General features: G+C 48.9%; 1 protein-coding gene across 2 annotated transcripts in view; it reads left to right on the forward strand.

Moving 5' to 3' along the window:
- Umodl1 (uromodulin-like 1) overlaps window positions 1-14507 on the forward strand; it is a 56063-nt gene that overhangs the window by 12603 nt on the left and 28953 nt on the right. For both annotated transcript variants that reach the window (XM_006524614.2, NM_177465.4), the window contains exons 4-7: window positions 1198-1316; window positions 4534-4723; window positions 6444-6560; window positions 13097-13351. In XM_006524614.2, the coding sequence (XP_006524677.1) occupies window positions 1198-1316; window positions 4534-4723; window positions 6444-6560; window positions 13097-13351 (681 nt within the window). The remainder of the gene's footprint in view (window positions 1-1197; window positions 1317-4533; window positions 4724-6443; window positions 6561-13096; window positions 13352-14507) is intronic.

Consider the following 14507-nt stretch of genomic DNA (forward strand, 5'->3'; position numbering starts at 1 on the left):
ATATATATACATACATACATATATATATATACATGCATATATACCACATGTACTATATTGTCCTATTAGTATATAGCCATTAACTTATCACATATAGTATCAAGGATTAATATATTATAATTCTTCTCAATGCCCATTATACTCCTGAACTGCAGCTGGCCCTCGTATTTAAAGGCTCTGTATTCTGAATTATTTAAAACATTTGAAAAATGTTTTGTTGTTGATATGTGTCCTAAACAGGAAGACCTGATGTGGGCACATTGGTAGTGGACTTGTAATGATATTTAAAAAAAAAAAAAATCACTGTTCCCTAAACAATGCATATACAGAAACTGACGGGCATTTATTTACATTGCACTCAGCACTATCCAGATACGTTTAGAGAGGCTGGGAGAGAGTTTGCTGACATGCAAACCCTTGTCCACTTTAAATAGTTTTTATTTTATTTATTTATCTATTATTTTTTATGTGTATGAGTCTTTTGCCTGTGTGTATGGTACCCACCAAGGCCAGAAGAAGGCATGGGGTTTGCCTGGGACTGGAGTTACAGAGGGTTGGAAGCAACTGTGTGGGTGCTGGAAATTGACTCAGGTCCTCTAGAGGAACAGCCAGAACTCTTACCCACTGAGCCATCTCTCCAGCCCAACTTGTTCAGTTTTCGTGGGACTAGGACATCTGCAGACTCTGGTGACCCCCCGGGAGTCTTGGAACCCATGTTTCCTGTTTCTAAGGGTAACTGAATAGACTGGATATACGAATGTTACATGTGCTACAAGTGACAGCATCCACTGTCTAGTATGCAGTCACATATGACATTCTAATGTCAGGCACTGATACTATTCACCTAGACAGCAGGTGACGTCTAATGTAAATGGTGTTACAGAGAATACCACACACCATACCATTTGCTGTCAGTGTAAGGAAGCAACAGTGGATTGCACTGATTTTATGTTACATTGTAACAAAGAAAGACTGAACTGTGTCCCAAGGGTCTCTCTTCAAGCAAGGTCTTTGACTTCACAGGTGGGAGCCAGTGGTCCTTTTAGCAACAGGAAGAGTGCAGACAGCAGGAAGCTCCCTGCAGGCATTTTATGCAGAAGGACGATCTCCTGCCTTCCAGGCCCTGCTGACCACCCATGGCCTCTGGTGGCTGAGCCCTGTCCCCAGGATTGTAACTCATTGGCTTCTGACCTGCAGGTACAGAGAAGAGCATGGTGAGCTGGTACAACGTGACTGTGCTGGTGAAGGTGGGCTTCGAGGACCTGCAGCGAGAGGACCCTGGGCTCCGGAACCACACGCGCCTGCTCTACTCTTTGGTGAGCGATGGTTACAAATGTCATGTTTCTCCCTGGGCAGACAGAAAAGGGGGACATCCCCTAAGTGTCCTGAGTGACTGACCCTGAAGCAAACTTGAATTCTTAACAAAAGTAAATGAGCGTCCCCTGTAACTCCTAACCCATGGGGCATGCAGACAGGACGATCAGGCAGACAGCACGATCAGGCAGACAGCACGATCAGGCAGACAGGACGATCAGGAGGAGTTCAAGGCCATCCGTGGCTATAAAGCAAGTTCAAGGTCAGCCTAGGCTACTTGAGACTGTCTCAAAAAACAAACAAACCAAAATCCAGAGAGACACAGTAGAATGTCTCTGATCAGAGTGTGGTTTTATGCGTTCTGACGTCTGCACCTGGTGTGTGGGATGGGGCAAGCCTCCTTGAGCTGCTCAGTATGGCCTTAGCCCCTCAGCCCCCAACCCTGAAGTGCCCATTCTCACTTTGTAGAATCCTAGTGTTTAGGCCAGGAGCATCCCCCAGTATGACAACCAAACATGGCTCCAGGCAGTGCCCAATACCCCTTGAGGTCAAAGCTACCCTAATAGAGACCCTTCATTGCAGCCATACTTCAGACATACCACAGCTATTTCTAGTCAGGATATCTCTCTATGGCAGCATTGTCCCGACTTGGGGATCCTAGGATAGCAGGACATCCCCCCCCCCTCCAACCACTGTGCCTTTAAATAGCAGCCTGCACTCTTAGAGTCAACTGTGGATAAAAGGCTGTACACATGGAGGGCCCAGTGGGGTTTGCTGCCCTGTTGCTGGCTTACCACAGAGTAATGAATCCAGCAAGGGGTGACAATTTCCATTCTGCATCTCTAGGCCCCACAGACTACGTCCCACAGGTGCGAGGCTAAGAACGGGATCCCTCAGTCACTACATCTACCAGCCAGGCACGCTAACCCTGTCCTTGTACCTGTGAGGTGATGCTGTTGTCCTAGGGGTCTTCTGCAATCTTACCTCTGCCTAGAAGCTCTGTGGTGCCCACAATCCTTGTTTGCTATTGGTTTGTTGAGAGCCAACCCATGGGGCCAATAGGAACCCAGCTCTGCAGCCAGGCCACCAGGGTACAGAGCCCAGCCTGGCATCTGCTGGGATCTTGGATAAATTGTTTCACCTCTCTGTGCCTGAGATATTCATCCACTCAATGCAAGCGACCATAATCCCACGCGGAGCAGCAGCTGTGGTTTAAACAGTATCTGGGACCATATCTGAGTAACTCGAGGAAGGAAGGTTAATTTGGGCTCACAGGATGCAGTCCATGGAATGGTACGGTGCACATTCAGAGTGTGTCTTCCCACCTCAGGATTTAATCACCGAAAGAGTCAAGTCTCTGAGCTTCTGTTGGTTAACCTATCAAGTCGACAGTATTAACCATCACAGCCTACGAGGCGAGGCGAGGTGTTTGTAGCAATTCCTGACACACTAGGCCCTGAGACCTGTCACTTGAACCCACTGTTTCTGTAACCCTGCAGTTGCCTTCCTCCTGAGGGAGTCAGCTTGCCCAGGCAGGCTCCTGGCTGCAGCAGCTGCAGGCTCCTGGGGCTACTAAAGGGTTCCAGCAAGGGGGGTGGGGGGATGGGTGGATCTTGGCTTACCTCCTGAGTTAGTTACACTGTCTCCTGGGAAGGGATCCAGGTCTCTGGCCCCACAGAGTCAGGTCTGTTTACAAACCTGCTTTGGAGACACCAGTCGGGGTGTGCAGTGCCAACATGCCTGGTGTCCCTGGGGTCGAGATGCTGAGATGCAGGCTAACCGGGAAGCATCCTACAAAAGATTTAAGATAAAACAAAAAACCAAAGTACTGTCCATCTAAAATAACATCCTCAGACAGGAGAGCGGGAGGCCTCACCTTCTAGTGGCCGCTCCTTACCTCTATATTCCCTGCCTATATTATTCGATGTAAGAGACCAGGTTTCTGCAGGGGTGGGGGCTGAGGTCCACAGCTTTGCAGGCCACCTGGGGCTACCCCAGTAAAGCGTTACTGATTATAGATGGTTTGGCAGAAAGGGTTCTCTCTGGCTCCATGGGCTGGAAAAATCTGTCATCAGGGTAAGCAATGATGTTCCCTCTGGAGGCTGAGAGCCCAAGAGCAAAGCTCTTCCTCTTGGCTTGTATTCCATCTGTCCCCTAGGCCTCGTCACACTGTCCTTACTCTGAGCATGTCCAGCTGTGTGTCCACAATTTACTGTATGATGGACTGAGGTGGACTCTCACTAAGTCGCTCAGGCTGGGTCTCAGACTCCTGGGACTGGGTGATCTTTCTGCTTTAGCCCCTCAAGTGGCCGGGATACAGGCATATGCTATTGTACCCAGCTCAAATGTCCCCTTTTAATAATGACAACATCAAGGTCCACCCTCAGCTTATCCAGGCACAGCTATGTCCAACTGAGGCCTCACCTGCTGCTGGAGAGCAGGGCTTCATACCTGTGTTTGTGTGGGGCTGAATCTACCTATAGAAGCTGAAGCCACTCTGATTTTCTGGGAAGGTCACAAATGTAAGATACTGTAACAGCCCTCTTCTTCTTCCTCCTCCTCCTCCTCCTCTTCTCTCTCTTCCTGCTCTCCTTCCTCCTCCTGCTCTCCGTCTTCCTCCTCTTCCTCCCCTTCTCCCTCCTCCTCCTACTCTTCCTCCTACTCTTCTCCCTCCTCCTCCTGCTCTCTCTCTCCTTCTCTCACTCCTCCTCTTCCTCCTCCTGCTCTCCCTCCTCCTCCCCTTCCTCCTCCTCTTCTCACTCCTCCTCTTTTCCCTCCTCCTTCTGCTCTTCCTCTTCTTCCTTCTCCTCCTCTTGTTCCTCCTCCTGTTCTTCCCCTTCATCATCTTCATCTCCTATAAGCAATCTCCTATTGCCCAGGCTAGCCTTGAGCTCACCAGGTCATCAAAGATGACCTTGAACTTGATTCTCCTGGCTCCACCTTCCAAGTGGTAGAATTACAGGTGTATGCCACTCTGCCCAGTTAATGTGGTGCTGAGGATCAAACCTGGGGCTTCATGAATGCTAGGCAAACAACCTATCCTTATAACATTTCTTTACTGTTGGGTAGACAAGTGCATATGTGTGCGTGTGCATGTGCGTGTACATGTGGGTGTGCATGTGCGTGTGCGTGTGTGTGTTTCAGCTTCCCTTGCCTCTGGCTCCTTCCCCTTGCACAGGATGTCCTTCCACTGTTGATCCTTCTGGTTCTGCTTCCCAGGTTACCAGTGCCTTGCAGCCTCTGAACCCAGCTGTACACTACCTGACCTCGACTGGTGGCAAGGACACATTCACCACTGTGTCATGGCTACTGATGGGCTTTCCACGGCTCATGACGGTAGCCAATGTCTCCGTCATGTTGGATGACATGGTGAATCGGGTCTATGAGGTGGTCAGCATCCAGGTGCAAGGTGAGCCTGCCCTCTGGGGACACTGCCAAGCAGACTCTGAGGCTAGAGCTGCTCCTGTTAAAGCAGCCTACACTCTGACGTGGGAGATGGCTGGTTCGGATGTATTGCTCTGCAGAGTGTGGGCGTGGCTTGACTCATCTTCTGCTCATTCTGGCCCAATCCAAGTTTAAACTCAAGTTCCTGTGTGTGGATTTGAGGAACTGTTTTTGCTCCATCAGCACCTGCTCCCAGTGCACACCACACACACACACATGCATACATTGACACACTCACAAACACATTGACACACACACTCATACACAAACATACACATGTTCACACACACTGACAAACTCACACACACTCACACACACATACACACACACACATTCACACACTCACACACAAACATATATACATACTCATACACATGGGCACACTCACACATATATTGACACACTCACACACATACACACACTCACACACATATTATACACACTCATACACATTGACACAGTCACTTATACACATTGACACACTTACTCACACATACACATACATGCACACACTCACACCCATACACTCACACACACATACACACACTCCCACATATTATACACACTCATACACATTGACACAGTCACTTATACACATTGACACACTTACTCACACATACACATACATACACTCACACACACACACACACACACACACACACACACACACTCACACAGAGCCTCCTCTACTCCTTCCTTTCTCCCTAGCACACTCATCACCTGTCCATGGAACATTAAGCTGAAAACAACAGATTATGACACATGAAAAACTCAAGACTCTCAATGAAAGAAATTATAACACCTATGGTTTTGTTTTTTTTAATCTGTCAGGGTTTGGCAAACTTTTTATTTCCGTCCCTTAGGTCTGATGCTGGCACATAGCAGTCACTGGTGTATAAGCAAAGGCCTGGGGACTGACAACCTCCTCCTGGTGAAACTGTGGAGAGGTGCAGCTAAGCTCCTGGGCAGTCCTGTCTCTGGTGTCAGTGGCCCATGACCAAAACACCCATCTTGTCCTTCTGCAAATGTCCCTCCACCACAGGTCACAGGCCCATTTCTGAAGGCCAGTGAGCATCCTTAGTTAGAACCTGCTGCAGATGTGGATTTTCACTGGGTGGTTAGGGGAGAGGAGGAGGGTCCCGATTGGCAAGGTATGGCTCTAGGTTGGAGGCTGTCATATCAAGAGGTCATTGTGATCCAATTGGTTATCTCCATAAATCACATGTATAGAAAGTAGAATATGCATGAAGATAAATAGCTAAAGATCACACACTTACTTTCCTCCAGGAGAAGGGGGTTGGTGCTTTGTGGGTGACCATGAGCTTATGTGTAAACATATTTAGATGTGCTTTCTTCATCCTGGAAAGAGTGGCTTTATATGAGGCCAGTGTTGGGGGGGGGGGCGTGGAGAAAGATGACAGACACAAGAGGAAGGGCCAGGCCATCTGGAAATGTTGGGCGATGTTCCAGATTCTTCTCAGCTCAGGAAACTTCTGGTTCCTTTGGTTTATTCTTAGACCTGTCATGCTATGACCACCGAGGCTCAGGCCAGCCCCAGAGCCGTGTGCATGGGCTATACAGCTGCCATACAGCCATATCCCATACAGCTGCCTGGGATCACTGAGTAAGCATGTTCAGGCTGAAATAGCTTCAGGGTTATCTCACCAGTTCCCCCTTTTCCACAGACGTGAACGAGTGTCTTCACAGTGAGCTGCAAGCCTGCTCTGTAAGAGAGCAGTGTCGGAACCTGGAGGGCTCCTACCAATGTGTGTCTTCCCAGCGGCTGAACCACACAGATGAAGGTACTGCTGGAGTCCTCAGAAGTCATGAGAGTGATAAAGAAAGCAGGTCTAGGGTAGATGGCTTATGGACCTCAAGTACTACGGCCATCTTCCCATGAGTGTGTGAGGTCTAGGCTCCAAAGCCAGGAGCAGAGGAAGGTCATGGTAGGTGGGAGGTGTAAGAGAACTTGGATGAGTCATGGGCAGATAAGAGAGACTTATTCATTGACACTCAGGCCACTGGGAAGGAAGGCAGGAGCAGGCACTTAGGTACATGCAGGTACACATAGGCCGCATACAGGCACAGACACAGGCCAATGTACAGGTCTCAGGTGGACACACACACACACACACACAGGCTGGTGAAGGCACAATGCTCTGACCTTAAAGCCATAGTTAAGTAGGATCACACAAAGGTGACATTATTCCAGGAATGCAGGAATGGTTACATTCCATTACCACATATTTCCCCCTTCCCCCCGCATGTCAGTATCGGCCGTTTTGTGTTGATTCCCGGCCCCCGCTAGACATCCAGCATTAGGCCTCTGGACGTGCAGACCCATCAGCGCCATGTTGTATAAACATAAACTGTCTTGTACAGCCCTTTGGTTCCTCCTTTGGTTCCTCTGCTCCCGGGTGCAGAATGGCTGCTAGGTCCCTGCAGCCTTGCCTACTCTCCTAGCCGTGTGCAGTTAATCCTTGACATGGCAACTGTCTGGTTAATGCATGGCCCATACAGGAAATGCAGTGTCCAGTTACACATGGAGAGTGGGCATGGGAGGCACAGGAAAGGGACAGTTACAAATTTCCCAAGGTGATGAAAGATGTTATTTAAAAAAAAAAAAAACCCAAACATTCCATTTTAACAAATGAAGACTCAGGAGCCAGAGGCTGCTGTGAAAGCCTTGCTAGATCAGAGAGGCAGAGAAAGCACCTGGCTGACCTTCCAACTCCTTCAAAGTCCCAGAAAGAAAAAGCTACTTCCTCCCTTCCTCCTCCTCTCCCTCCCCCTCCCCCTCCCCCTCCTCCTCTCCCTCCCCCTCCCCCTCCCCCTCCCCCTCCCCCTCCCCTCCCCCTCCCCCTCCCCCTCCCCTTCTTCTTCTTCTTCTTCTTCTTCTTCTTCTTCTTCTTCTTCTTCTTCTTCTTCTTCTTCTTCTTCTTCTTCTTCTCACTATCTTAAATACCCTTCAGCTCAAAGACCCTCCTTTCTCTTTCCTGAGTTTTTCTATTTTTACTCCCTGTCTGCTGGTTTCTTGCTCTACCTCTTAACCTATGGCTGACTTTATTTAGCTTTTGTTTACATAAAGTTCTTGGGTTAAAGGTGTGTGCAAGGACTGAACCACACCACAACAAGACTTTTCCAGTTGACAATGTGATCAAATATTCTAGAACAAATGGAGATAGACTTAAGGGACATTTATATCAATCCCAAAGGGAGAACTGGTTCATCTCTGGCTTTGTATGGGTATCATAAAGACCAAGCTGGAGGTGGAGGCAGGGAGGCTATGGGGACTTTGAACACACACACACATACACACACTAGTGTGTGATCCACAACAACAACCCCACTCCCACCCCTGTGCCACCTTGCACCAGCTTGGCCAGCTTCCCTCTCCTCCTACCTCCCATAAGCATCAAACCTTCATTCTAATATCCAAAATAACATACCCCATTATTGTCCCTTTGTGGCCAAGATAACGTCTCCTTAATATCCAGTCTCCAGTCTCTGAACTGTGGTATTCTCTTCATTATCATCTTTAAAGTCCAAGCCTGTGTCTCAGCTGTCTTTAGCACTTATCTCTGAGAGCTCTGGAACTATTTACTTTAAATTGTATAATTTTTCCTTCTGCCTCTCCTTCCACCCCTTGTCATCACAGGTATTCTGGTCTCCCTCAGCCCTGCATTATCTCTGGTGCTCCCTGGTGCTGGGTGGGGACCAATTAGAGACCTAGACAGAGACCCCATGCCATCCTATGGATTGGACTTTGTGACTATCTCCCTGGAAAATCCATGAGATCCTGTGACAGGGACTTATCTTTAAGTGGGGTTGCCCTTCTTATTGGCCCTGGACCCTATTAGTGCTTGGTAGGGCTAAGAGTACTTCAGAGAATGGTCCTAGGTGTATATATACACAGACAGCAGAGTGGACCTCACAGCCAGGGTGAAGGCATCTCTGGCTCTGTCCTTTGCAACCTGGAGACTCTGTGTCTCTTCTTAAGGATACCCTGGCTGGATTCTGAATAGAATGTGCAGTATTATCTCTTAGCCTCCTGTGGCCCCTGGTGGTCACCCAATCTCCTGATGTTTTCTCCCCAGATCTCTCAATTCCACGCACAGTGCATTACTTCATGGTGCATCATGGTGCTGGGTAGGGAAGGATTAGAGACCTAGATAGAAACCTCATGCCACCATCTCCCTCCTTAGTGGGAGAAACCCATGGAGTTTTGTGTGCATGAGTTCTGCTGAAACTTCCCTGTGTCCCTCATTCCCCTGAAAGTGACAGGTCATGTCACTCAACTTTAGTAACAGAAAGGTAGTGGACCATACACCAGGGCTCAGATCTCTTGAGAAAATGCCAGACATAGTGTGATGGTTTGTATATACTTAGGTTGGAGAATGGCACTATTAAGAGGTGTGGCCTTGTTGGAGTAGGTGTGGTTTTGTTGGAGTAGATGTGTCATCGTGGGCATGGGCTTTAAAACCCTCATCCTAGCTGCCTGGAAGTCAGTCCTCTCCTAGCTGCCTTTGGAACAAGATGTAGAACTCTCAGCTCTTCCTGGACCATGCCTGCCTGGATACTGTCATGCTCCCACCCTGATGATAATGGACTGAACCTCTGAACCTGTAAGCCAGCCCCAATAAAATGTTGTCCATATAAGACAACAATGTTGCCTTGGTCATGGTGTCTGTTCACAGCAATAAAACCCAAACTAAGACACATAGTGAGGTTGCACTGCACATCTCTGCAATATAAGGACCTTGAAGGTTCCATTCCTAGGGTCCCCTGTTATTGCAAATGAAGACAGACAACTAGCAACTCCATTCTGCCTTCAAAGGCCTTCTATCTGAGGAGCCCAGGAATTTTAGGCTTCTGAAGAATTGCATGCCTACCTCACACACTGTAATTCCCGGGAGCTTGCTGTGTGCTCTCATGTTTCAGAGATTCCCTGGTCTGTAGATTCTGAGTATCCTGTCCTTGTAGTGGGTAGACAGGCTGTAACACTGTCGTTTTGACTGTGGTCAATGGTCTGCTAAGATGCTAGGCTCTCTCTGCAATTACTTTTGCTACCAGTTAAATTGGGCTGTGCCATAGGCAGAATAAGCCCCTAGTAGCTTCCAGATCAAGGACTGAGGATGGATAGGGGACAAGACAAAGGAAGGCTTTTCTAGATGGAAGAGGGCTGTATGTGCGTGTGTGTGTGTGTGTGTGTGTGTGTGTGTGTGTGTGTGTGTGTGTGTTTCCAGACTTGAGCGTTCAAACCAGTTTTTGCTGCATGTATTTTAAATTTAGAAGCTAATACAAAGGGGCAATCTGTTGGACTGGCTCAGCTGTACAAGTCGCTGGAAAATACAGCATAATTTTCAGATGCATTTCTTGTGAAATTAGTCACCCAACAGATGGTCCATGGAGCAGCTGGATTCTTGCACAAGACAACAGCCCAAAGAAGTCTTGCATAATTTGCCCTTGCTATTCTAGGGATGTGTCCTGCCTTGAGGAAGGCCTGGATCCTCCCCTATCTAATCTCCATGCTCGACTGGCACCTGCCAGCTTTTTAGCTGCCACCATTTGTGGCCTGGTGGGGCAGGAGTGCCAACTGCCAAAGTGAGCAAGGCTGGCTTGGAGTAAGAGGAATGATCCCTCAGGCAATCCTTGTGGCTCCCATTTGAGTTTGATTTCAATAACCAGAATGTTTGATTGAGTCTGTCTTCGAGGCTTCACATTCCACAAGACTTGGGTGTCAAGCTGCTGGATGCAAAAGAAAAGAGGAACAGAGTTTGACAGAGAGATCTCATGAAGTGGTGTCCCCGTGTCCCTGATCAGAAGGAGATGGCTCAGGGCCACCCAGAAGGAACAAGAGCCCAGAACCATAGCCCTGGTGACTCTGATGAACAACTCCAAAAGGATCATTGAATTTTGGGATTCTGTCCCCAGCCACAGCATGGGGAGAGCCACAGAGCTTTTGACCTGGATTTTGGAAGATCGGGGTTTCTTTCTGTAGCACTTTGCTGTGTGAACAGAGATCTACACACCTGACATAAGGCTCTAACAATGGACCGAAGAGAGGGCTCCAAGCCTAGCATAGGTTCACCCACAGGCATATGGGATGGCTCCCAAATAGCCACATCAACGACAAATCTCATAGCAGTGTGGACGATGATGCCGCCCCCATACTTGCTTAGACATACCCCCCATCCAGTAAGCCTTCTATCTTCTAGCACCTTCTTAGACCACTTCCAGCTGGGAGCAGGGCTGAAGGAAGACATGGCTGGGATCTCAGGTGATGGTCTAACAAGTTTCCTTGTCCCTTTCTTCCATGAAGGAGAGCCATCAGAACAGACCTTTGGGGTCTCTCTCAGGGGGACACAGGTGCTGGTGATGATGTTGTCCCCTAAGATGGAGGACAGAGGGTGTGGGGACACTCTCAGATCGTGGGAAACCTCAAGAGTCAAGTGTTGTTTGCTAGGGCCATGGTAAGCTTCAGAGTAATCATAGGAAGGAGGCGTCCTGGTTGGTGGAGGATGGATCCAAGTTCCTGGGAAAGAGGGGGTGAGGTGAGTTTTTATCTTAAAACACCACAGAAGGGTTCTACAAAGACAGGTTGGCCTTAGGGTACTGGAGTGATCCAAAGAGCTACCCCACAAGTTTTTCTGCCCAGTGTGGAAGGCTGCCTGGAAACTCACTGAACAGGACTTGAGGATGTATAACCACCCTGTAGCCGCTGGAACAAAGTACCTTGGACAGCGCAGCATAAATCATGGAAAACATCCTCTCGAAGTCCAGGAGACCACGAGCTCACGACAGATATCACTAGGCCAGATGGTTGGACTGAGGGTCCTCTGGGGGCTCTGGGATGATTCGCTCCCTGCCTTTTCTGATGGCTGCCTGCACTCCTTGGCTCGTGGCGCTTCTCTAGCCTTTGATGTCAGCGCCTACGGTTCTTTCTCCACTCTGTCCTCATGTGACCTCCTGTTCTTGCTGTGTTAACTGTCCCTCTGATGCTCTGCTATGAAGGCACCTGTGATTACATTTAGGACCACCCTAGATTTCATCACACCAGCTCTTTTCTACATAAGAGCCCTCTCAAGGTCATCGTGCATTCTCCGCCCTGTGTTTGGATAGCTTTGGAGCAGGACGTTCTGCCTCAAACTGCAAGGCTTAATGGCCTTACTGACTGATTTATCTCTTCAACTGTATCCTTCAAGCTCTCATAAAAAAGGTGTTGGGAAACCATATCATTTAAGAGGGGTTTTTCCCCCTTTAGTATGGCTTTTACAAAATATTTTTAAGTCCTGATTGCTTATTCTTTTTAGCAGAACTGAAATTCTGGTGTAAAAACTCTGATGGCACCCACTTCTTACATAGTTCCCACTGGGAGCCGACCACCAGGGAGCCAGAGCTCCTGGTCCACCCGAAGCGGAGCTTGAATTCCACTTTAGTTATAGAGTGGATGCTGTTTAATACTTTGCTTGCTCTGCAGAACTCATGTTTAGATGGGAAAGTGAAAACGGGGCTGTGGAGGAAACCCTGTCTGACTCCTAAGCCAATGGCTAAAGACAATCAGGATAAAAGCCTTGTGGACACGCAGTTGGACATGCAGGACACGCATGACCGACCGTAGCCTGGCAACACATGTCAAGCCCATATTTTACACACACACCCTGGCCACAGCACAGAACAATGGCCTTCACTATAGACCTCTTTTGGTCATGGTTTCATGGTTCCCATAGACTGTTCTAACTTCTGTGTGTGGGTGCATACAGAGGCCAGGCAACAACACCAGGTGACTTCCTACCTACCATGTAACTCACTTTAGTGTATATGCCTCTGTGGTGTGTGTACACATGTGCCTGTATTTATTGGTGCATGCATGTGTCCGTACACATATGCACATTCACACACGGAGGCCTGAGCTAGGAGGAGCTAGGAGTCTTCCTCAATTTCTCTCCACTATACCCTTTGAGGCAGGGTCTCTCACTTGGGCCAGAGCCTATCAGTGTGATCGTCTAGCTTCACTAGCCAGCTTGCTCTAGGTGAGAGGCAGTGGTCCCCTATCCCCGTCTAGGAAGTGCTGGAGTTACAGGCAGCTGCCATGATTACCAGGCATTTACATGGGTTTGGGGATCTGCTCCCCTCCCCCCCCCTCACTTTTGAGGCAATCGGTTAATCTACCTAGCTGTCTTCTCAGCCTTCAACCTTTGTTTTTAAACTAAGTAAATTAGTTAATTGTTGTAAGATGAGCGAGTGTTGTTCTGAGCATTAGTCACCCTGCTGGGTGAGCAGGTGGGATGAAAGCTGAGATGCCTCCTCTCTGAAGTCCATGTTTATTTTTCCCCAGATTGCCCTCCAATCCGAGATTTCGTGGCACTTAATGTCACCAGCAGCAGTTTCCATGTGTCCTGGAGTTTGAATTCCACTCAGAACTACAATTTCCACATTCAAGTGTACAAAGGCAAAGAGATACTCAGAAGCGCTTGGACAAGGGGCCACACTATGGCTGTGTCTGACTTGGAGGCTGGAGTACTTTACAGAGTGAGGACTAGCTACCTGGGGTGCGGGGCCAATGTCTCTGCCACACTGGTTGTCAAGACAGGTAAGGCACTAGTCTGAAAGCCGTGCTTCCTGGAGTGGGCTTTCCTGTCCCAGAGTTCTGGGACTCTAGCATGTCATACAATTCCTTCTGAATGCAGAGCGGGAGGGTTGTCTACTTGCATGAGCTCTCTCTGATCCGCTGGTGATCCCACACTGGACAGAGTGCTGCATGGTGCTTACACGGGCTCCTTGCTTGCTGACCTACAAGCTCTGTGAAGACCTGCTTTCTAATAGTCTGGCGAACATGAACTTTGTCAGGTATAGGAAGGAGGTACCCACAGATCACGGTGTGACACAGACATTCAGCCACACAGACTCTTCCGGGACCATCTGAATAGCTTCCTGCTATCAGGGCTGGGTGGCTCAGGGGTGTCTTGATGAAATGGAAGCACATCCTATTTCCTGTGGCTCATAGCATCCACTCTGCCTGCACCAGTAGGTTTGGACAGATTCTTCCAAACCTACAGGACACATGCATATTGCTCAGACCTCGGGCACTCGGTGGCAGCTGATGTGGACATCCAGTCTTTATAGGTTGCCTGCCTGGCTCTGCCCGGTCATGGCGACCTACAGACTAGGCAAGACAATGAGGTGGCTCCCTTAGTTCTGAGGCTGCAGTATGAAAAGAGGAGGGGGACTCCACAACCTTGAGGTCCTAGGCTCTCAGATCTGTCCCTCCCCTAGCACAGATGGTAGCTGCAGGCTAGGGTCAGACTCATTGTCACTACAGAATCTTCTCCCTTCCAGGAGTGGCTTAAGCTTGTCGCAGGTTTGGGTGCAGGGCAAACAGTATGTGGGGAGCTGGTTCCAGGTGTCCCCTGGAAGGAATGACTCCCAGGCACAAGAACCTCCCTGCAGCTCTGGCAACATTTCTGTGGCTTCTGTGTGACATGCAACATGTGATCTGTTGGGTTGAGTCCTTAGCCCGTGGGCCCGGGGCTCTCCATCCCAGGCTGGAGTTAATCTGTGGCTGTCAATCGTTAGAGAGCATAACAGACTACAGCGGTGCTCACCCCAGTGCCTGTGCACACTGGGTTTACTCTTGTAAAAGAGACATAGGCCCCTAACGTCTTGAGGAGAGGCAACCTCGTGGCAAGGGTCAAAGCAGTGGCACTTTTTGTGCTGAAACCCAGCAGGTCCTGGCAGACTGGGACCAG

Source organism: Mus musculus, chromosome 17 (genome assembly GCF_000001635.26).
Source record: "Mus musculus strain C57BL/6J chromosome 17, GRCm38.p6 C57BL/6J".
NCBI classification, from domain to species: Eukaryota; Metazoa; Chordata; class Mammalia; order Rodentia; family Muridae; genus Mus; species Mus musculus.